Source organism: Erythrolamprus reginae, chromosome Z, assembly GCF_031021105.1.
Source record: "Erythrolamprus reginae isolate rEryReg1 chromosome Z, rEryReg1.hap1, whole genome shotgun sequence".
NCBI classification, from domain to species: Eukaryota; Metazoa; Chordata; class Lepidosauria; order Squamata; family Dipsadidae; genus Erythrolamprus; species Erythrolamprus reginae.
The window spans coordinates 119,902,816-119,926,740 of record NC_091963.1 but is presented as its reverse complement, the minus strand read 5'-3'; the positions used below and the strand labels follow the sequence as shown (position 1 = coordinate 119,926,740).

The 23,925-nt window shown below is 39.5% G+C and overlaps 1 protein-coding gene across 1 annotated transcript; it reads right to left on the bottom strand.

Moving 5' to 3' along the window:
- Nucleotides 1-20,745: 20,745 nt before the first annotated feature.
- LRRC4B (leucine rich repeat containing 4B) lies at nt 20,746-22,769 on the bottom strand. The gene has a single exon (XM_070726256.1). The coding sequence runs from the start codon at nt 22,767-22,769 to the stop codon at nt 20,829-20,831; it is 1,941 nt and encodes a 646-aa protein (XP_070582357.1). The 3' UTR covers nt 20,746-20,828.
- Nucleotides 22,770-23,925: the final 1,156 nt, after the last annotated feature.

Genomic DNA, 23,925 nt, shown 5'->3' with positions numbered 1-23,925 from the left:
AAATTCATTGGCACAAAGTGCAAAAATGTTCCCCAACTTAAAAAGGTAAGCAATGTTTTAGACTGCATCTTTTCTTGTTCTCCATGCTGGCTGAAACTGATGGACTCCAATATTGAAAATGTCTGTGGTAGCAGCTTTTAAGGGAGATCTGTTGTTGAAACAGTTTTGAGTAATATAAAACTATACTGCTTTCTTTTTGACATGCTATGTTTTCATTCATTTAAGGAGTCTAATTGCAACATTAATTGCAGAATGCTATAATCATAACTGTTTTCTTGTAGGTCATTTTCCAAAAAAATATTCTTCTCATTATGGTTTTCTCTTCTCTCAATCTTCTCCCTTCCCTTAGCATTGTAAGGAGTATATGGGGTGTTCAGGGAGGGGTAGCACCTCTGGTGTAAAACATGTCATGTCCTATTATGTGTTGTGGTTGGCTCTGGCCCAGCTCTTGCCCCAGGGAATGGGGAGGTGGATGCAGGGGAAAATTCAACATGTCACAGGCCTGTGTTATGGCCAACAGAATCAGTTCAGAGTTTAGTTTCCTCGGACGAAGAAGAAGGTGGGAGTGACTCGGCAGAGGAGGGCTTGGCACACAGACCAGGCAGTCAATCTCCCTTATCTTCCCTTGATTCAGATGATGACATTTTGGACCCATGCAAGCGCAGAATTATGCGTAGAAGAGACCAAGTAAGAACGTATTACAGGAAATAAGGGAGGCCACCTTTGTTTGGGTGGGCCTCCAGTAATTAGGGCTGATGCTATAAAGAGCAGGATGTGGGTTTGGCTGTTGTGGAAGAATATCTGATCGCAGTTTGTTAGGAATCCTGTGTCTTCTGGACTTTGTTGCTTTTTCATGCCTTGGAAAACAAAGCAGAGTAACCTGTGTGTGTGTGTCTCACTTCGTTGGAAGAAGAAGGGGTGTGAAGTTTCTTCACAGCTGCTAGCTAAGTACTTAATAATTGCTTAAGGGTAATTGTACAGACTACCCAGTTGTTTTGGGACGAGTGCTCTTTGCCATACAAAAAGAGTGCTTTGTTTATTTTGCATTTTGTGATAAAGAACATTGTTTTGAATTTTCAAACATGTGTGTGTCTGAAATTTGTATCTTTGAATTTTTGGGAGGCTGCTATCAGAGAGCCTGGCAGAACATTATGGCAGCTCATTTTAGGGCAGTTTTTAGGAAAGCTCATTCACCTTTGGCTTTTACCTGTCACTCAGCTCTCACCTGTGGCTCCTAATAGCTGTAGCATGCACACTCTGGCTATACCCTGGGCAACAGCTTCAATAGGCTGGCCAAACCAATAGGCTAGCTGTTGGGTCATTGATCTTTGGTGAGATAGGGAGTTGTCTATCCGAAGCATGTGAAGACAGATTCCGGCAGACTGAGGGGATGAAACCTACTTGAGAAGGACAACGGTCATGAAGACAATCTCTGCAAGTGATGTGGTATGCTAAGAGCATGGCAAGACATGAAAGATGTCCTGACCAACCACTGCATCCAGCCCATCTCCAACTGTCTCGACTCTCATCCTGCTATTGGAGCAAGATAGAACCTGGGAAGAGAGAGTGAGACTGACTATGTGCACCCCTCCCTCACTTTAATCCAATTCAAGTGCAAGTCTTAACGTCATGCATGCAACAGTCTTGACAACAGCATGCAACATCTTTGATTTCCTTATCAAAATAAAGAAGACTGAAGTGATGCATTAGCCAGCCCTGGAAGCCAAATACCAAGAGTCCACCATCACAGTAAAGGGACAAAAGCTACAAGCAGTGGACCAATTTACATACCTTGGCAGCACCCTTACCCGTGCAGTGACAATTGACATTGAGGTCAACTGCAGAATCACCAAGGCAAGTTCTGCATTTGGCAGTCTAATGACCAATATGTAGAACCAATGTGAAATAAGCCTTGCTACAAAGCTCAAACTCTACTGAGCAGTAGTGCTAACTATCCTGTTGCATGCCAGTGAGACTTTGATTGTATAGAGGAGACATATTAAGCAATTGAACCACTTCCACATGACCTGCCTCCGTAGAATTCCGAGGATCCGGTGGAAGGATAAAGTGCCTGACACTGAGGTTCTCTCCAGAGCAGGTCAGCCATCAATTCCCATCTTGCTGATGAAAGTCCAGACATGCTGGACAGGCCAGACCATCACATCCCTAAACAGCTCCTCTATGATGAGCTGTCTAAAGGAAAGCAATTGCATGGGGGACAAAAGGAGCGATACAAAGACACATTGAAAGCCTCCTTCAAGTCCCTGGATATTTACACCATCTCCTGGGAAACCCTGGCACAAGATTGACCAACATGGCACATGCTGATCCACCAAGACTGCCAGACATCTGAGGCCAGAAGAACACTCATAACAGAAGAGAAGTGAGTACTCCCCAAAGCCAGAGCATCAAATGCTGCGACAATGGTGCCCACACATGTCTGCCCAACATGTGGCAGAACATTTCATGCCCATATAGGCCTTACCACCTGCGGACACATTGCGTACAGCCCAAACCCATCAGATGTCAAGGTTCTCTTCAAACATGATGGACGAACATCATCATCAGTGTTGTGTATCTATATATCCCTAGCATTTTACATTGACCTGTATACAATGTTATCATCTTTCAGCAGGGGTAATTTTTCCTCTTTTGCAGAGCATTTTTTACTAATACAGTACAAATTATGATTAATTATCTCATGAAAAACCACTGCTGGAATTCTGGATAGTGTTCTATTCTGTTCCTGTTTAGATCCCAAATACTTTTAGCTTCTGCGCCAAGCTAGTAATATAGATTAAGCTGAGAAAGTAAAAGGCCAAAGTTATTAAATGAGTTTTATAGTTGATAAAAAAATCTAAAACTATGCTTTATTGTGTGAATCGTTCTGCTGCATATAGAAGTCTTGATAAAGGCTGACAATGTTTTCCACCAATTTTTCCACCTCTTAATTTCCCACCCCACAACAAAATCTGCACAGGAAAGAAAAATGGAAATGTTGTGCAATGGTACCTCTTATATTCCATTGCAGCCCTCCTCAAATTAGATTCATCACATCACATTAATATTTGCCACTTGTTTTGTTGTTTGCTATTTGAATCTTTTTCTAAAATATGATCATGATTCCATGATCGAATTCTCTCCCCACTATTGAGGAAATTTTTAACCCTTTATAAATTCCCTCCCTCTAAATAGTGTGAAATTGTGTTCATACTAACTGTAATGCCTGGTTCCCAACCTGATAAAGATTCAGAATATCACTAATTAAACAGCCAGCTACAATCTTCTTTGTTAATGGTGGGAAACCTCTCTTCTCCCTCATTGTCAGGAAATTCTAATTAAGAGAGAGAGAAAAATCTCCTTTTTTAAAATCCCAGTGTACATGGAGATATATAATGGTTCTGAATGAGAAATAGTTTAGATGCTGGAATTTTCATAACCTTATATCTTTCTGCTCAATAAATCTTGCTTAAGAGACTCCATGAATCGTGCTTGGAAAGAATCACTTTTACTTTTAGGCAGCTGCCAAATAGCCTGACATTAACTTTTATTAAGCACAAGGGTGGGGAACATTTTGATAGCCTATACTGTACTTAACATTTTGAGGACTGCGGAAAACTATGCAGGGCAAGGGGGAAGGCTTTTCACAGAGCTTGGCAGGCTGAGTTTAGAGGGAATGGGATGAACATATGTTTCATTTTTAAGAGTTACTTCCTTCAAAATGGCAATAAACCTTGCTGTCAATTTTCAGCTATCATAGTCAGGAGCTCCAAAGAGTGGTGGGGATTTTTTTGCACTTGAGTCAGAAGCACCATGGTACTTCCAGGTTGAAAAGATTAGTCAGTGACAGCATCGTTGCCCTGGGGATGTCCAGTTGCAGGCTCCTTTTATGTCCTGGGCAGGAACTGAAGTGAAGGTCGAGAGCTCAACTCCACCCACTGCAGCTCTTTAATGTGGGCTTAATAACTTCCTGCTCAGTGTTCCAACAACTTGAACTGTGCTCCAGGCCAAAGTTCCTTAAAAAGCCCACATACAGGTTACTTGTTCCAATTTTATGTCATTTTCTTTTCTTTTTTTAAAAGCAAACTATTTAAGGTTTTCCAGATTGCATTCCCCAGCATAGTTGGTTAGGGAATTCTGGGAGTTGAAGTCAGCATATATTAAAGGGATTACCTTTGAGAAGCCCTGCTCTAATCACTTTAATAATGTTAAGGAAAATAATCAATAAACATAGAATCTCTAGAAATGTCACGTGTGCTATAAATTATTTTTGCTTTCAATCATGGTAAAATGGTTTGTACAATTAAGTGTTACTTTTAAATAGTGTACAAGTTTTTAAAAATAAATTTAAAAGGCAGAATTAAAATAGTATCCTGGAAACTTTGATGTTGTTCTCTTCTCTCCAGAAAAGGTAAATGTCAGGGTTCCAAGTAATAGACCTATACCAAGCAAAACTCAGAGGCAGATGGATTCATCAAAAAATAGCTTTATTGGATATATCATATTGGCACAGATCTGGTGAAAACCGACCATGAATGTTCCCACAGTTTTCACCTAATTAAAAGTAAATGTTTTTCCTCAACCACAAACAATCGATCAAGGCGCTGTCTGGTTGCCTGGTGACCTCAATCCTCCTTCCTCTGGCCAGGTGTGAGAATGTCCTTAGTTCCCAAGAGAAAATATTTTATTTTGGCTACAAAACCCCAGCTATCTCAAATCCCCTCTCCGTACCCCCCAGCCCCAGTGTGGCAACACTGAAGCTCCAAAATGGCTTTAGTCAGGTCAGCTTCAAGGTTGACAGTAAGTTTTTCTGTGATCTGAAAACTTGGAAGAACTTCAGGGAAAAAAAGGGGGAAGGGAATAAGCCTTGGGCAGGTTTTCTTTTGGAAGGAAGAAAGGGGGGAGGGAGGGAAGGAAGGAAGGAAGGAAGGAAGGGGTTAGTAATTTTGAAATAAAATATTAGTGTAGAACCATCCTCAGATATCACTTATGCATATTACTGTATATTTAATAGTGCCAATGAGAAAAAATTCTGCTTTTCTTTCCTAAACGTTCCATTTGATAAGAATTTACTTCTGAGTCTCCCAAAGAATGTAAATAATGAGGTCATACATTTCATTTGTTACCTTGCTTACAGATGGAAATTGATATATGTCTTGTTCCATATCATGATTTATTTATTATATTGGATTTCTGGTTGATGACTATAATCAAATTTGGCTTTGATTGTAATTTGCTGCATTTCAGCAAGGAAGGCTAGCTTAAGCATATAGATAAATACTGTATTAACAGGAAGTGGATGAGCACAATTGTGTTGAAGCCAAACTGGATACTGCATTCATACAATATGCTTCACCAGGTTTCTAAATGAACTGAATTTCTTGGAGGTTGCTTCTAGCTACATTGGCTTCTGTAAAGTTTGTAATGTTGGCAGGGATGTCAATGATTGGCAACAATTTCAATCCATCCAGCTCTTATTGGCCAGTTTTGGTGCTGTGATCATGCAATATCCCTCTCCTCCAGTCATTGGACATTGTTACCCATGGCTATTTTGACAACAGGCTGCAAATGAGGTTGTATACCTGGCTTTCACAGAGGCATCTGAATCATCTGCTTATGTACTATATTGTGTGATCAGAACTTCACAAAATAACATTTAGGAATATATGGGTGCTTTACATACCAGGATTTTCTGGAAGAATTGTATACATGCTTCTGAAAATGGGCTCCTATTGTCCCAAATGTCTATATCATGGGTCCTCAAACTATGGCCCATGGACCACATGCAGCCTACAGAAGCCATTAATCTGGCCCGCACAGGACCACAAGGCTGTCCCACCCACATTGCCCTTTCCACCCTTTGGTCAAGCACAGGACTTACCTTTGCGAGCCCCATGGGCTGGAACTGAAAGGTAAGGCCAACAATTTTGGCCTGCAGAGATGTTCTGGAAGCCGGGGAGGTGAAAAATGGGATGTACAGATGCCCCACCCAGTCACATGGCCACATAGCCATGTCCACCCAGCCAGTCCAGCTCACCAACAGTCTGAGGGACCGTGAATTGGCCCCTTGTTTTAAAAGTTTCAGGACTCTGGTCTATATTATATTTATTATACTATACATAACGTTTCCACTGCTTCCACTCACAAGGGCCTCCGCGTTTCACAGCTTTGTACTATTTTCACTGGACTGTGTATGTATCATTTTGCTTATGTCAAACGCAGGTATGCATGCTTTGGGGTATGTTCCTGGGTACTGCCATTCTTTTGTAGCTTTTATCAATATGGAATCTGAACAAGAGCTCTGTCAACTCTCACTTTTATGCTTTCAGGTCATATGTGTAGCCAAAGGAAAAAAAGAGAAAACTTCTGATGTACCTTACAACCTCTGCATCATGCCTTTAAGCTGTCATTTAATTTGAATGTGGATTTACAGTCTTCTGGAAGAGTGATGAACCTGTGTCCAAAAGCCTCCCAGGTCATGTGGGTGAAATGAGAGGAATCTTTCTCAATATGATTGGCAAGATGAGTCTTACTTCATCTGACTTATTCCGATGTTCCAGTACATGTCAGTGGCCCATAGGAGGGGCACAGTATAAAATAAATGGGAAATCTCTTGATGTGCCCTGTCACTTTACTTCTGCTTCATTCCACACCTCCTATGTCCATGATGGCGAGTCTATAGCATGCGTGCCACAGGTGGCACACGGAGCCATATTGGAAGGCATGCAAGGCATTGCCCTATGTCAGCTCCAGGACATATGTGCGCATTAGCCAGCTTATTTGGGGGAAGGCCATTACACACACACACACACCAGAGGCTTCAGGGAAACTTCTCTGAACCCACAGAGTGCAAAAAACTGCCCAATGGGCAAACTGGAAGCGGACTTCTGGTTTGCCCATTGTGCTGTTTTTTGTACTCTGGAGGCTTCAGGGAAGCTTCCTGAAGCTCCAGAGTGCAAAAAACAGCTCAACAGGCAAAACCAAGTCCGGTTTTCTGAACTTCTGGTATGCCCATTTGGCCATTTTTTCACCATCTCAGGCTTTAGGGAGGCCTGTGCACATGTACGGGGACAGGTGGGGGTTGTGTGCATGTGCAGAGGCAGCATGGGAGGGTTGCTCATGCATGGAAGAATGGGTGTGGGCACACACACGTATACACCCCCTTTTGGCATGTGAACCAAAAAGGTTTGTCCTATGCCATCCTGACTTAATATGGTCAGAATATTTTTGGACATGAGAATGCCTCTCTTCCCACAGACCAATAGACCTCTGTCAGAAACCAATATAGATTATATTCATCCCAAACAGTGACCTAAAACATGGCGACAACTACCTTTTCCAATATTCCCCTTCAGACACCTCTCCAATATACTGTATATATTATGGTTGATTTTGCCAAGGACAGTGATAAAGTAAGAAGGGGAATGCAGCCAAAGCAATGCATTAATTGCTATCTTGAACATCAAAACAGTAAGGACAGCTCTGCTCTCAGGCTCATTCCTGAAGTAGAAGAGAACTTGGCTACCAGAACAGTGAAGATTAGTGGTATATTTTTCTGTCACCTCAAAGTCTGAAGGAATGTACTTTAATACAGCCATAAGGAAGAGCCCCTCTTGAACTCTGATTATTTAGTTCTTGGAGGACCCTATTCAAATTCATGTATTTTTAGTGACTTTAACAGCTAAATTCTGGCTACTATTTAAATTCAGGTGGCTGTTTTTTTAATCAGCTGCTTGATTTCAACAGATACCTGGAAGGTAAGAGTAACATGGTACTTTCCAATTGCATTTGGCCATTGTAATATAGACAAAAAATTCAATTAAGTTAATTTTCCTTTTGAAAGGACAAAAAAATTTAAATATTGGATAAAAGGAAACAGCGAGTCACCCTTAACTAAGTCTGAAACAAATCTGTACATCCCTGAAAATATCTAAACAAGTGCTGAGCAAGCTGCTGAGCACTCAGCTAGAATTATATCGCTGTTTTCATAGTTATATTGTGAAATCTCTCTATTTTTATGGCACAGAGATGGCTACCTAATCTTCCATGGCATGGAGAATTACCTTGCCTCCCAAGAGAAGTCAAGGAGGCTTTTTAGTCTGCTCAATAAAAATGAGTTGCAGCATCCTAAATTTCCATGCTCAAGGTCAAGCAATAATCTCCTTGCCAATGAAGCAAATATAAGAATCTGTCTTCATGGTAGCTCCTTTGACCAAAATGAGAGGCTGCTCATTTGTAGATGTGTTTTTAACAGAATCACAACTTCCCAAAGTGAAAGTTGTGCAAGGTAGTCACCTCAGTTCCAAATGGTAGAGTGGACAAAGCAAATTTTTTAATCAAACAAAGCAGATTTTTTTTTGTTATATTTAGGAAAAAACTGGAAACTATTTTCAAGCTAGTCTTTCCCTTGCTAATTATATTCATGGTGGAATGTGCCTATGAGTTTCCACTATTTAATGGTCAATGTGTCTCTATGAGTCTAGGAATGTGTCTATGAGTTTCCACTATTTAATGGTAAAATCCTTTAGTTACCAAGATGCATCAAACTAACTTCATTGAGAATTTTTCCTTGCTAATGAGTTGTAACAATTTGGCAACCCCAATTTTATTTCTGGCTTGTGTGATACTACTAATTTTATATAACTTTAGCCCATTGATTTGTGCATTTGTGCTTTTGATTCATGTTCTTTTAGCCTAAGCCATCTTGCTAAAGTGTCCAGTTGGGAAATATTTGCAATTACCTCCTCTTAAGAACAGTTCTTAACAGCAGGTCAGCTTTGATTGCCAGTGATAAATTCATTACCTAGGCAATACTAAATTGAAAAGATGTCAGTATTGTAAGAGAGGAGGCAGGAGACAGCCACTATCAGCTCTTAAATAATTTCCCAGCCATTAAACAATATATTTAATTAGACAACTGGAACACACATAGAGCAGCAAAAAGAATTAGCCCTTATGCAGATTGGAGGCTACATCACCACGACAAGGATTGGATTCTGCTAATACGAAAGTTAAGAAAGGTATCTAATGGGCTGGTACTTATCTGCCCCATGAAATTCAACTCAGTGTACTGTCTGATGTCAGCATTAAGGGGCTTTCTGACAATATATTTTGATATCAACTTGTCAGGTACCCAGTTCTGATCACCAAACATCACAACACTACATTGGAGAGTTTTCTTGTTGTAAGGCTGCTAACTAGAAAACAAGTAAATACTAATATCTCTGCATATTGTAGTATGGAATGCAGCTAAACATATACTGGAATGATGTGCTTAGCTATCTTTCAATTAATAAAACTCCATTGTGGAGGTGCTCTGGACTTAAGACCTGTCTACTGTCAATCTACAGGGTGTGTTCCAAAAGTAATGCAATTGAATTTCCCGCACCACTCCTATTGGTCAGAGTGAGACCGAAGCACTTGGAGTAGGGGGGGGGGGATGCTAAGCTTTACAGCAAAACCAGTCTCAGTGTTCTCCAAGCTGTGGAAGCGGCAAAACGTTAGTTATTGTAAACCTCTGCACGCCGACCCTGTCACGAAAAAAATGGAATCAAAGATCGAGTGGAAATTTCAAGCGAACTTTTGCAACATATAGAAATTGAACCTGATTATTTGAACAATGTCATCACTCGTGATGAAACCTGGGTTTTTTAATATGACCCAGAAACAAAACGCCAAAGCTCTGAGAGCAACACCGACCAGTCCCCCAAGCCCCAAAAGGCAAGAATGAGCACATCAAAAGTGAAAACAATGTTCATTGTCTTTTTTGACAGTAAAGGAGTGATCCATAAGGAGTTTGTTCTTCAAGGACAGATAGTTAACGCTCCCTACTATGTGGATGTGCTGGAAAGACTCCGAAAAAGGGTCATCGGGACAAGAAAATATATCTCCACTACCTGGCAACTTTATCATGACAACGCGCCTTGCCACAACGCACTATGAGTTCCTGGCCAAACACCAGGTGCCAACGCTGCCTTCCCCCATAGTCCTGACATCTCCCCAGCAGACTTCTTTTTGTTCCCTCAGATTAAGGCAGCCTTGAAAGGAACCCGTTTTCGTCCATAGAATAGATCCAATCAGCTGTGACGAAGACCTTGCGAGAAGTCCCCGAAGACACCTTCCAGGGCATGTACCGGTCATGGCAGGGTTGCTGGAAAAAATGTGTTGAGGCTCAAGGACAGTACTTTGAAGAATTTTAAGTGTTTGCGCAAATCTGTTTAATAAATTACTTTAAAAAAAATAATTGCATTACTTTTGGAACGCGCCCTGTATTTCTAAACAAAGATTAAGGACTCTTCTGAAAGAAAGGGAAAACTATCTAAAAAATAGTCTGGCAGACAAATTGTCTGCTTGGAAATGAAAACTCCCCAAAAGTAATCACACACCCCCCTCAAGAAATGAAAACAGTAAAAGAACTACAGTAAATGAAACTCCCAAGAAGCAGAGAATTTGAATTTGATTGTCAGTACCAACAATATATAGATGGTTGAACTCAGCTCTTTTGTGTTTAAAACAACCTTCAAGGGAAATGTCATCATCCTGTTTTAAAGCCAAATCCTAGGTCTCTTTCAAGTGACCATTAAAACTTTGCTTGTCAGAAGTGAGCTTTACAAGAGCTTAGAAAGTGCCCATCATGGGCAGATACCTCTGTGGAAGACAAATGCCTCAACTCTTCTGAAGTAAAGGACAAGCAATACATGTAGAGCAGTGCTCAATGACAAAGAGGGCAAAGGGTCTGTTTACATTAAACTAAAGTGTCCAAAGATGCTGGACAGATCCGATTCCTGATGAATTCACAACCACATTGCAAGTAAAACATCCAGTATTTTATTCATAACAAAAATTGTGTCAGGAGAAGGAGCACATTACTTCAAAAATGGAACAGTTAATGCTAACTTTGAACTGACATTAAGCTATGGGCTGGTGATGAAAGAAAACCTAGTAAGGATTTGTATATGCTTGCAATCAGAAGATAAAATCTTACCAGTCTCAAGGATCCAGCAGCCAGCTTTTTAAATAAAATAAATCAAGCAGTTTATTGACCACCCATGCTTCATAGAAATGGATTTAGGAAGAAATACCAAGTCTAGGATTCTTATTCAAATAGCATCAATTGATTACTTTGTCAATTCTAATGACATTCTTAAAACCATTTATATTAGTTTTCTAAATAGCTTTGTTTTCCATTGATTTGACAATAATATTATCTGTATGAAGTTTTGTATTTGGTACGATATTTTATGGCATGGAGTGCTGTGCAGCAATAAAAGGTTTGATGTATTTCAAGTACAGTCTTAAAACTGTGGCCTTTGATCCTCATCTTGCTTTATAAATTGATAAAAATGCAAATTAAAGCACAGATTAGATTCTCAGATTAATATTGTTCCTATTGTAAATGTAATTTCACTCCTTATAATGAATGATGATTCCAGTACAATTTACAATCATAGGAAAATCAGAAAAAATAAACATTTTAAAAAAATAAATGAACTGTGGAAAAAGAAATGATAGATTCTGTTGACCCCATACCAGTTCACCCTGAAACCTTAGCAAATGTATATTTAATAGCTAAACTAATTAGAGTGATGTTTTCCAGTTGTAGCTGAATTTTCAACTCCTATCATCACAGTTAGAGTTCAGATTAATTTGATCAATTTGATCCAAACTGGCCATAACACATCATTGTCATAGATTAATCAACTAATCTGGCACTTTTATGTAGACTTGCATAAGAACCATGGTGCACTTAACAAAGCCAGAATTATTCTGAATTAATCATGCATGGATTTAAACTTGTTTAATAAATAAGTAATATACTATATCTATAGCCCCAATTAGGAATTGGAATCTGAAAATATTTGAAGAACATTAGCTTGGGGAAAGTTGCTTTATATCCTTAAATTCTTGCAAATGTTTAAATAGAATTAAACTATCCATCTTTATATTGTCAACATATGTAGGGAACACACTGAGAAATGGCTACCATGCCATGGTACATGAGCAACATTTATTGAGGAATCATTCTGTGGCAGAGGATTTATTTCTTTTTCTTTTCTTTTTTTTTGGAGTTGGGGGGAGGAGGGAACTTCCACATTAATTGTGGTTTCTTTAGCTGGTTCTTTTCTATTTTGGTATGAAAGACCTCTTTTCCTTTCCAGCTTACCTTAAAATGGCAGTGACATACCATAGCATTCTCAGTAGACAGAGTCTAATGTCTCTTACATCTGAGATATTTAATAAAATATAAGTCCTTTATCTTTTAAGGCTGTTCATTTTAGGGACTACATCCCGTTTGAAGACTACATCTTCAAATCCCATCTCAAAAAACATTTTTAATGCTATGTGGGATTGGCACACTCCCCCACAATTAAGCAACAGCGAAGTTTTAAATATTGTTAGCCAGAATGATCACATGTATTATCTCTCATTTTCCCTTATTGTTTTTTTTTAGTACAAATTTACATTGAAAGGTAGTCACAGTATGTCGTTCCTTGTATTTATAAAAAACATAGTTCAATTTTCTGAGATATACTTTACAAAAGGCTGATGAGACTTAAGGAAACCTTAACCAGAGATTTGTTTTTAAGTATCAAGGCTACAAGGCAGTTATTGTCATTTTGCACTTTGCATTCATCGTGGCGAGATCCTTCCAGATGGATAGTTTGCAGAATTGACAATCATGGATGTCTTTTTCTATCCTTAATATATTTTTCTCTGGTGACCAAATAGAAGATATATAAAAAGACAGAAGAGGTTACAAATGAAACATAAGATTATGTGGTTATTTCCTCCCCTTAAAATTCTATGAATAATGAAGATAGTCGCATAATATAGACAGATATCCACCAAGAAGCTTCCTGATTGAACTTTGTCCATTTCACTGGCAGAATCCAAGGGCCATCGTGATATTGTTGCTACTGTTAAACAACTGGGAACAAAATATCCATATGGCATATTACAAATTACAAATTACTCAAAGATCTATCGGAAGAGTCAACTTTATCATCTACAGCACTCCTCCTCTAAAATTCTGTACACACCGGTAATGTAAATAATAATAATAACAGCAGTAGTAGTATCAATAGTATTAGTAGTTAATTAATTAATTAATTAATTAATTATGTCCATCAAATTGTTTTCAACTTTTAGTGACCACAGAGATAAAATTTCCATGATAATCTGATCTTTCAGGTACTCCATCTGTGCAGCCCCTATAAGTGAGTCTATCCAACTTGCTGCTAGTCCTCCTCTTATTCTCTTTCCTGCCACCTTTCCCAGGATTCCATTTTCCAGAGAACTGGGTCTTTGAATAATTTGAGCTGGCTCTTTTTTTTCTTCTTCACAAGTAAGAATTCTGGGTTAATTTGTCTGGTGTTCCATTGCTTTCTTGGCTACCCATGGTATTCTCAAGAATCTTCTCCAATACCCAAGATTAAAAGCATCTGAACTCTTCCTATCCTGCTTCTTTAAAGTTCAACTTTTGCTTCCATAGAGTGTCACAATGAAGATCATGGCTTGCATAATTCTGATCTTTGTAGGTATAGACGCATTAGAACATTTGGATATCTGTTCCAAGGTTTCTGTTGCTGCCTTACCAAATGCTGATTTAACTGGTGATGCCAAATAGCACATTAAATTAGAAGGGATATAATGGTATATATTTAGTGTTACTTCCTAAATTCTGAAACCAAAGATCCTTCGATACGCAAACAGATTTTCCCAGCATGTACGGTCCCATTGTCAATTCAGATTCATTGAACCACCCAGGAGAATGTTACCAACTGGTACTGAAAAAATGTTCCTTTTCAGTACCCCATTAATAGATTTCATATTTGTGAATTTGGCTTTCCCTTTCCATTTGTATTGCAAAAGCTAAGGTGCAGGAAATGGAAGGAAGGAAAAATAAATAGATTGGTTTTTGGTAATTGCCAATAAAAGGAACTGGAATTTCAAAATGGGTGTTTCATCCGTAATTAGTGGGAGTGTTGAATTCCAATCTTTTTCTCCTTATCTTTGGAAATCAGAAAATGCGATGAAGAAATACAATGGTAATGAGAAGGTAACCACATTTTCTTCAAAAATAAAGGGAGCCATTATCTAGATTATGATATCGGTGTTGGTAGAGAGATGTTTAATTTTTCTTCTGCCAGTTGGTTTCCAATGGAAAATCTTAAAGCCCCATAAATGCAAAGGTGTGCTTCCTCCATTTTGTTCAGGACTTTGATGGACATGCTGGGGAAGTATGCTTCCAAAAAAGGGTTACTGGAGCTGGCCAGAAATAAATTTAGATTTAATTTTCAAGTTAATTAAATTTAAATTAGTTCCTTATAGTTAATGTGATTATATCCCATAATTTTCCACTTGTATCATACTAAAAATATATATATATACAGATGATGGCAATGTTAGGGGTTTAAGGGATCATCTTTAAAATGGATTGGGGAGGGGAAGAGTGCAAACAGTCCAGGAGCTTCAGGCTATATATTTCCGATAGATTGCTTCATGGAGATGGGAGAAAGGCAACAGTTCCCCAGGAAAAGGCCATTGTGGTCAAGAAACTGATCAGTTGGAAATGTTTTAAAACAAAGTAACACCTTCCTGGTTGAAACAATTTAAGAACTCCCTGTGGAGTAGAACAACTTTGAACCTTTAATATCAAGAATGCTAGACGTGGATCTTATATATCAAATCTATGCTTGATCGTAACATTTAAGGTTATGGTTCAGTCGTGTTTTCCTCTTTTGTCTTGGACTTGTCCTTCAGTAGAAGAAATGTGAGAGTTGAAAGGTGGCACAAGTTCTTTTCCAGCCAGAGAAATATGGAAACTGCTTCCAGGCTGATTTTTATTGTTCAACATGCTGCGCCTTGCAGATCCAAATCTCACAGCACAGGTAGTGCTTTGAAAGAACAGCACATACTGGCTTGAAACAACTTTGCATTCCCAGGAGGAAACATAAAAATCAGCATAAATCTCATTGGGAGAATGTAGCTGCCTGTTGTGCATCTCAAATTAATGCTAAGAAGTCAAGGGAAGAGCTTTTTTTACCTTACTATTCATACAAACATATTCCCTTTGCTCCCACTGAGCAAAGGTATTGATAATATTCATAGAAACCCAATAGACAGTAACAGAAGGATTTTGGATCTGAATCTGAATACAATATACCAGCCAACATCCATTTATATTAGTTTGGAATTTCTTGGTTAAAAGAAGCTAGAATTTTAGGAATAAAGGCATACAATGAATGGAAGTTATTGCCCAAAATCTTTCAGGTTTTTGGCATTCACAAAGATATAAACCAGTACACTTTCAAGAAAATATACTTGCAGTACCAGATACTGCTCTTGTTTGCACATATACATACCTCTGCTTTTCTGCAGGACTACCAAAGTCTTCTTTCTTCCTGTGATACCGAATTTGTGGGTGAAAGTGTGTGTTTAAGAAAGAATGACTTCTTCATCCCACACAAAGATCCCTTTTTAAATTGTACAAAAGATGCAGTTCCACATGGCTTTGGAATAAACTGAAAATCAGGTGGCCATTCCAAATGTTTGTAGAATTGCACTAGACAATGAATAAATGGGCAATAAAAAAACCACATCCCAGGAATACAAACCTAAGTGATTGTTAGGCTGGAACAAGTTAAGTTTTGTTACATGCAAGTATGATTAGGGAGGCATGCATCCATTTTGATATGTGAGAGGGAAAATGGGTAGAGCAGATACAGTATGCTGAAAGGCAGTTGGTTTGAACCACAGGCATCACCATTTTATTTTGATTTGAAGGAACAGAAACACAACTGCTGTGAATCTGAGAGCCAGTTTGGTCTAGTGTTTAAGACATCACGCTAGAAACCAGAGGATTATAAGTTCAAGTCCTACCTTAGCCTTAGGCAAAGATGACTTTGGGCCAGTCACTTTATCTCAGCCCAACCCACTTCACAGATTTGTTGTTGTGGGACAAATACGAGGAGGAGGAGGGTGTGTTAGGTATGTTCACCACCTTGGGTTGTTTGTAAAAATAATAAAAGTAGAAGATACATAAATAAATAATAAATCTGGCCCTACAGCTTCAGTTGCTTGTCTGTACTGCCATTAAATTTGATCAAGCAACATGCGCATACAAATGTTATTACAGAGGTATCATCGTCTTCCACTACATCTTCCCTCCCCCCCCATGTCTCTGATCTTAGAGCCTAAGTAGGCAATCAGTGGTCCCTCAAATGTGGCTGAACTTCAGTTTCCAGCAGTCTCATTTAAACACTGCAGGGCCAGTGAGGAGAGATGCTGGGAGTTGTAATCCAAGAACATCTGAAGGAGCACAATCTCTATTTTCCATTTTTTAAAGCAGTCCTCTCCAACTGAACGCCTTCTGGACTTCAATTTCCAGAAGATGCAGTTAATATGCTATCCCTTCTTCAGTAGAGTAAAGCTGGAAACGTTGGCACTTTCCCACATTCTTCATCAAGTTTGCTCCTTCAGCGTCTTCCTTGCTTCCTGTTGACCTAGTTAGCCTTGTCCCCTCCATTGTGGCCTGCTAATCTGTCATTTTATAACTGTTTTTTTTAAATTATATCTAATACTCCACCTCTCTGCTTTATTTTCATCTATTGTGCTCCCTAGGATCTTATAGTAAACATAAATACCAAGCCCTGCTATCCACATTCCTCTAAAAAAACTTACTACGCATATTTGATGTTCCTCTTCTCTACCATTCAACCCTTAAGCTTTGTTTACAACAAATCACTAGATCAAGGCAGGATATTCTTAGCCCATGGTATCTTCAGAGGAGTCCCAGATATCATACTAGTAAAATAAGTGGAATATTTCTGATTTTAACTGTATTTTTTTGAAGAGGAGCATCAAAAAAGCAAAACAGCCTCCCCATACATCTATTGCATGCTTTAAATTTTTCAAGCCCTTAAAAAAAAACATACCCAGAGAAAAAGGACCCAAAAAGGGGTCCAGACCTCCAATTATATCCCTGTATCTTTAGCCATGCATCCTTCATCCTTGCACTATCTGCATTACAAAATATTCTTTACTGTATTGAAGAATGCTAGTTTTTATATCCAGTTCCTCCCTGACTAACCCTAATAAAGAGGGAGAAAGATTATTCACTTTAACTAAGGGTGCTATTTTAGGGCAGGGCAAGGCTGAGTACTCTCTCTCTCTCTCTCTCCCCCCCTCCCTTTCCAAATTCTCTTTTCCCTTTTCCCCTCTTCCTACCCAGCAGCTAAAACAATTAGTGGCCTATAAATCCTAAGGGAGGTAACCTTTAGAATTTATAATTGGATCAAATGTTCCATTGTAGTTTGACTCTCTAAGGAAGCCATTTTTGGACCACCTTTGTGTGGCAAATCCAAATACTTTCTTCTCTTCTCCCCCAACTTCTATGGTCTTTGACAGAGGTCCTTACATCATGGTCATTGTGAATCTCCCCTCGGCCAATTATTATTCTATTATATAAACATTTTTCTAACCATTCTACTAAATGTCTGTGTGAAAGAGACAGTGCTTTCCTAGGCGAGCAACCTCCACCAATTCAGTATCTTTCGATACCTTGTACCTTGCTGACAAGCCATGCTACCTGTCTGCTAAGAGGGTTATTCCCTTCAGGCCAGCTGCCTATTCCTGGTAGTAAAGTGTGGTTCTTTGTCATATCAGACCTAAAGCATATAAGGTGAATCATCTTATCTTTCTTCTGATTATTAGATAAAGAACTGGGGAGGGGGGATGGAAATTTGCTGCTGTAGATGTTGACAGCTGCAAAAATCATATCTGCCCCAAAATTGAAAGAAGCATTAATCCCCCTAATGGAGAAATGGATTGAGAAGATGATGGAACTAGTGGAAATGGCAGTGGAGTTAACTGCATTAATTAGGGACAAGAATGTAAATAGTTTTGTGGTTATTTTGAAACCACTTACCTGTATGAAAGAGGGTGGAGAGAATGAAATTTTGACTTTGGGGCTTTCATGATTAAATGGGGTACTGTATTGGTATAGAAATGGCTTGTAGTTACTATTTGGCATAAGTTAAAAGTTGATACTTTAACTTTATTTAGGTAACTTACTGCACTGAAAAAAAAATATTGAAAGCTACACTTTTTTGTTTCTTCCTCTTTCCTTACTTTATCTTCTCTATCCACTTTCCTTTCTATTCTTTCCATTTATTTCCATTTGTATTTTATATTAAGAAAAATATTTTAATAAAAATATATTTTAAAAAAATATTTTGACATTACTACCCAAAAAAGATGAACACAGAGAGAATCCTTTTCTTTGCCTTAGTGAAAATATGTTCCATATCTTGTTTCCACATTAAATCCACCACCAAAAGATGGTGTCACTTCTCTGTGTGCAATCCTGCAAGAAAAAAATATACAGGATAGCTCATTTTTTCACCCTTTTAGAAATCCTCTTTTTCCCCATATTTTGGGCATATTTGTTTTGTCTTGATTACAACAATCTTCTCCTGTCTAGTCATAAATTGTCATCCCTCACCCACTTTCATATTTTCATATCACTCACATAACATAACAGATAATTCCTTATTTTAACCCTTCAGCAACTTGATCTAATCCATATTCCTTAAATAACTAGACCATATTTATTTGAAAGATTTGTATGACTGACCCTCTTAAGCAATTCTGGGCATCTCACAATAACAATAACCCTTTCCAACTGGGTGTCCTCTAGATGTGTTAAACTCTCCAAATCCTTAGACCACCTTTTGACATAAACTGCCTGCCAATTCAGGAGATCAGGTTGGGGAGACTGTTGATTCTATCCTATCCCAAACATCTGTGCCTCCTGTAAGTTTTGCTTCTCCAATTCCCAGATCTCTTTTGTGATGTAATCTTCTGAAGTTTTCTTCCATCTTTTCTCCGATGCATTTTTCCCATGAAAGCTTGAAAGTTCTCAGTCTCCCTATCTATCCCAGCTTTATCCAAATGTTCAACTTTCCAACTGGGAATGTTGGAAACTATAGTCCCAACACTTGTGAAGGTGCAGCAGATTGCCTTGTTATATCTAATTGAAATAACACGTTACTTTCTTCTGGTTGAAGTTTAAATAATGTGAAGTCTTTAGATGTGGGAACTTTTCTTCTCAACATGATAGGTGGGAAAAATCCGGTCTTTCAAAAGTTGTTGGGCTACATCTTTCACTTCCCATGATTACTATCAATGATGGCTGGGACTCTGTGGTTTCCCATAGTACCATAATATGTAATAATGTTTTTTTTAAAGTTTCCTAAAATGCTTAGTCCTTGGGTCTCCATATAAGAAAGCAGATTCATCCACAGAGATCACACTATACATACTATGGACGGGAAATGTTTAAATGACAACTGTTGAATCCCCCCTGATGTGTGTTGGGGAGAAATTGTGTATATTGCAGCCATCTCCACCTCTACCTCATTGATAATAAGCCAGTTCATGAGTGATGACCAACCTGGTTCAAAGAAAGCATAGAAAATCATGGATCCATATATGATGGCCCCCATTCCCAAAGTCTTAGTATCTGCTATCTTACTTTTTTCAGACAATGACCACTTCATTAACTGGCAGAAGTTAAAGAAGGATTTTACGCATGAGATCTGGAATATAAATGGAACACCTGAAGCAATCAAGTGAATGCAAGAACCCACAATCCACATACACACTCTTATGACTTGGCAGCTTAGCTTAATAAGGTCAGGAACAGGAAGAGTAAAAGAGAAGAACTAGCATATATCTTCCTGTGCCCCTACATACATTTGCACTGCTGCCAAAATCCATCCTTAAAATGCATTTTATGCATTTGAATAATAGCTCACATTTATTTCCCCCCACTGAAAAAACCATCCTCGGGAGGATTGGAAACATCTTTATGGATTTTATTAAAATAAGAAACTCAGACCAGACCCCAAAATGTCACGGGAATCCACAGGCCCATTTTTTCTTTTTTTTCTTTTTCAATTTTTTTAGGCCAGAAGTGCAACCCCCATCAAACCCAACATTCCCACCCCAGATTATTACAAATTAAAAAATACCTCCATACCCCTGTGTCTCTAGGGAGAACATTGGCTGCGCCTGCTTTCCCGTAGTAATAATACTAGTCATAAAAAATTTCCAGAAACCCTGTGTGCCCAGCATCCCCACATGCTCCAAAGGTGGGGCAGGGTGAGGGTGGGGATCCTGGCACCACTACGACCTCCCATTTCTTTATTTAATTTATTTATTTTGTATATCCCAATGGATGAAAATAGAATTTTGATGGAAAGCGGCTCAAAATAAGACTTTGTTTTTTTAAATCCCTTTCCCATTCCACTTGGGTTTTACGTTTTATTCTTCTTCCCAAAGATTATTCTCATGACATTGAAAGGAAAATGTCCTCCCTTCTTTCTTTGTCACCGTCCTTGTTCCTTTCCTTTCTTTTCATTTCAAAGTAAAACAGCAGGTAGTTGGATACGGAAACAGCCCCATCTGTATAAAAAAAGTCTCCAGTGTAAAGGGAGCATGGTAGAAAAATAAGAAAAGGAAAGGGGAAAGAAAAAGAAAAGGAAAGAAAGGGGAGATCAGGCAGAAGGTGAGAGCAGTGTCTTGTTTTGCAGAAGGGAAAAAAAGAAGATAACAAAAAATGCTAACTTGGTGAGAATCAAAGGTATCTACTGGTGGAGGCTTGGGATCCAAGATCTGCCATGGTGGTGGAAAGACCTGTGTTTGTGTTTGTTTTTAAAGTGAGGAGGGAGGAGCTGTTCCTCAACATGTTCCTCACTGCATATACTAATCCATTTGCGCCCCCCCACCACAGAATTACTCCCCCTTTCCTCAGGTTGTGGCTGTCATATCTGGGTCTCTTGGACATTTTCTTTAGAACTGCTCTTGAATAAAAGAGGTTCATGGATGGAATTGAGCATGGGGTTCTTGGAGCATGTGAGGGGTCCACCACCACTATTGTTGTTGTAGTGGGCCTTAAAAGCAGCATAGTGGTTGAGGTGGTCATGCTCAATGGCAGGAAGTGCAAGATGGCTGTCACCGGGAGCTCCAGCTGCTGCAGGCAGCTCGTCTTCAACATTGATGATCTCAATGGTGCGAGTAGGTCCATGATGCTTATGAAGCTGGTGCTGCTTACGAAGTTTGTAGAAGACAATGAGCATCACAGCAGCCATGAAGGTAATGGCTACAAAACAGCCAATTATGATCTTAGTAGTTTTCATCACATCATCCAAATCTTTCATGCCATTTTCTGTGACATCAGTGATTGGGATAGTAAATGGCTTCTCAGTGCTGCGTGTGCTACGAGGAGTCAGTGAAGTAGTGGAGTAAGTCATGCCCCATCCTTGGGAAGGTGTTGGCCCAGGCTCCTTCTTTGTGGGAATTGATTCTTCTTGGCTAGGATCCATGGTCTCCACAGTTACAGTAGTAAAGTAAGTATAACCTGTAGTGGCTGGATCCACAGCTGAGACATTGAGTGTGGCCGAAGCAGTGGTGTTTCCAGCTGAATTAGTCACCATACAGGTGTACTGCCCAGTGTCTTGGACTGTCACATTGGTGAAGTTGAGTGTGCCATCATGAAGGACAGAAATGCGCACCCGATAGGAACCATGTGTCATCAGTGTGCCATTGGGCGTGAGCCAGTTCACTGATGTCATGGAGGTCCCTGTTCGGCACTTTAATTCAGCAGCCATTCCCTCAGTCACATTAAGATCAGTTGGAGGCTCCACTATAACAGGGGCATAGCAAGTAAAATGGCTTTGATCCAGCTCTCCAATATATCGCCCTTTTAGGTTTGGTGGGGCATGGCACCGGGCACAGCAGGTAGTGTTGTTGGGCACTGTCTCTTTGAGCCACCAGCTGAGCCACAACACGTCACAATTGCAATGCCAAGGATTATGATTGAGGTGGACACGTTCGAGGCGGTGTAAAGGGGTGAACAGATCATGGGGCAAGGACATCAAATTATTGTGGGAGAGATTGAGCTCTTCCAATGACTTAAGGTCATCAAAAGCATTGCGTTCAATGGTGGCCACTTGGGCATGCATCAACCACAACTTGCGAAGGCTAGTCAGACCTTGGAAAGAGCCTGGCCGGATCATGTCCAGGCGATTTCCAGAAAGCTCAAGTTCTTCTAGCCGCACTAAGGCTGTCAAATTTGGAATATCCTTAAGGTTGCACATACCCAAGTTCAGGTACCTCAAATTGACCAAGCCTTCAAAAGCTGCTTCTGAGATATACTCCAACTTCTTGAGCTCTCCAAGGTCCAAACGCCGCAAAGAAGGGACTCTATTGAAGGCATAAGAAGGAATGCTTTCAATGGGATTGTTCCTTAGCCATAGCTCCCGCAACTTGGAGAGGTACTCAAAGGCCTGTGTGGGGACAGTGGTTAGCCGGTTGTCAAAGAGCTCCAATGTATTGAGGTTGGGCAAGCCGTTGAAGGCACCAACCTCAATCTTACGGATGAGGTTCTTGCTAAGTTGTAAAATCTCAAGATGACGAAGATGCTTGAAAGTATCAGTCTTTATCACCTGGATGTTGTTCTCCTGCAGATTGAGGTACCGTGTGTTGATTGAAATGCTCTCGGGCACTTCCACTAGCTCCCTTCGTGTACAGATGACCCGGCTGGCTTGGTTGCTGCAGGAACAAGCAGCTGGGCAGGAGGTGGGGGAGGCTCCACCCCAAACAAATGATGGCAGCCAGAGGGAGATGAGAACAAGATGTTTCCAAATCATTCTAGAGATGCCGGGGGCCAGCCAAGGCTTCCGAGTGCAGCGGCGGGTGGCCATGTCCAAAGCTCATGCTTCAGTGAACAGCACGTTTGATGCTCAGATCTTCAGAAACTGGGAAGAAGAAGAAAGAGATGTAAGGCTCCCAAAGCAGATATATTTATAATTAGAAGCACTGGAGTTCAGAAGTCATTCAGTTAAATGGATTCTGGGCAGTTCAAGACACAAGTAAAGATTTCTTTCTATACTACTTGATTAATTTACAGAATTTATGGAATTACTGAAAGATGTAAAGATGAAAGGCCACTGGCCTAAACAAAAAACTAATATTAAAATAGCTCTCTCCAAGCTGCCCTCAAATGATTGAGTTTTTGCAATCACTTCACCTTTTTCTATGGCTTTTCTACTATTTGTGTCTGGGAACCTGTGACTTCCTGGCCCAGCCTATTTTCTCTTTTTACTTTGTCCCAAGAAGAGAAGGCTAAGTTCAAATTTTGGGAGGTTATAAAATCAGTATGATCATATTACAGCTGAGTTATAAAGACAAAGAATTATAAACAATATAATATACAGTATATATAGAGATAGAAATATATGGATATATAAAGACAGAGATATACAGATGAGAGATAGATGGATAGATAGATAGATAGATAGATAGATAGATATGATATAGATAGATAGATAGATAGATAGATAGAGATAGATAGACAGACAGACAGACAGACAGTTAGATGAAAGATACAGATAGAGATATTGATTGATTGATTGATTGATTGACTGACTGACTGACTGACTGATTAATTGGATTTATATGCTGCCCCATTCCCGAAGGAATTTGGGTGGTTTACCCCAAATATAAAAATATATAATACTCCATAAATATGGAATGTAACCCCACCCCTAAAAGTAGTACAATATAAACCCCCATAAAAACACAGACAATTTGAAACCTACGATGAACACTCACAACCACTCAAAAATAAAAATCTTTTTCATAGTCGGACCTTGATGGAATACCATCTAGTCAATGATCCCAGGCTTACTGGAAGAGCCAGGTCTTTATGGCTTTGTGGAAGGCTAATAGGGTGGAAGTTGTCTGGATCTTGGGAGGTAGCTGGTTCCACAGAGACGGAGCTGCCACATAGAAGGCCCTCCACTGTGGGCCTGCCAGCCGACACTTTTTAGGTGACAGGACCCAGGAGAAGACCAACTC

Coding starts and splice junctions, on each gene's coding strand:
- LRRC4B (XM_070726256.1), bottom strand. CDS start 22,769: ATGGCCACCCGCCGCTGCACTCGGAAGCCTTGGCTGGCCCCCGGCATC.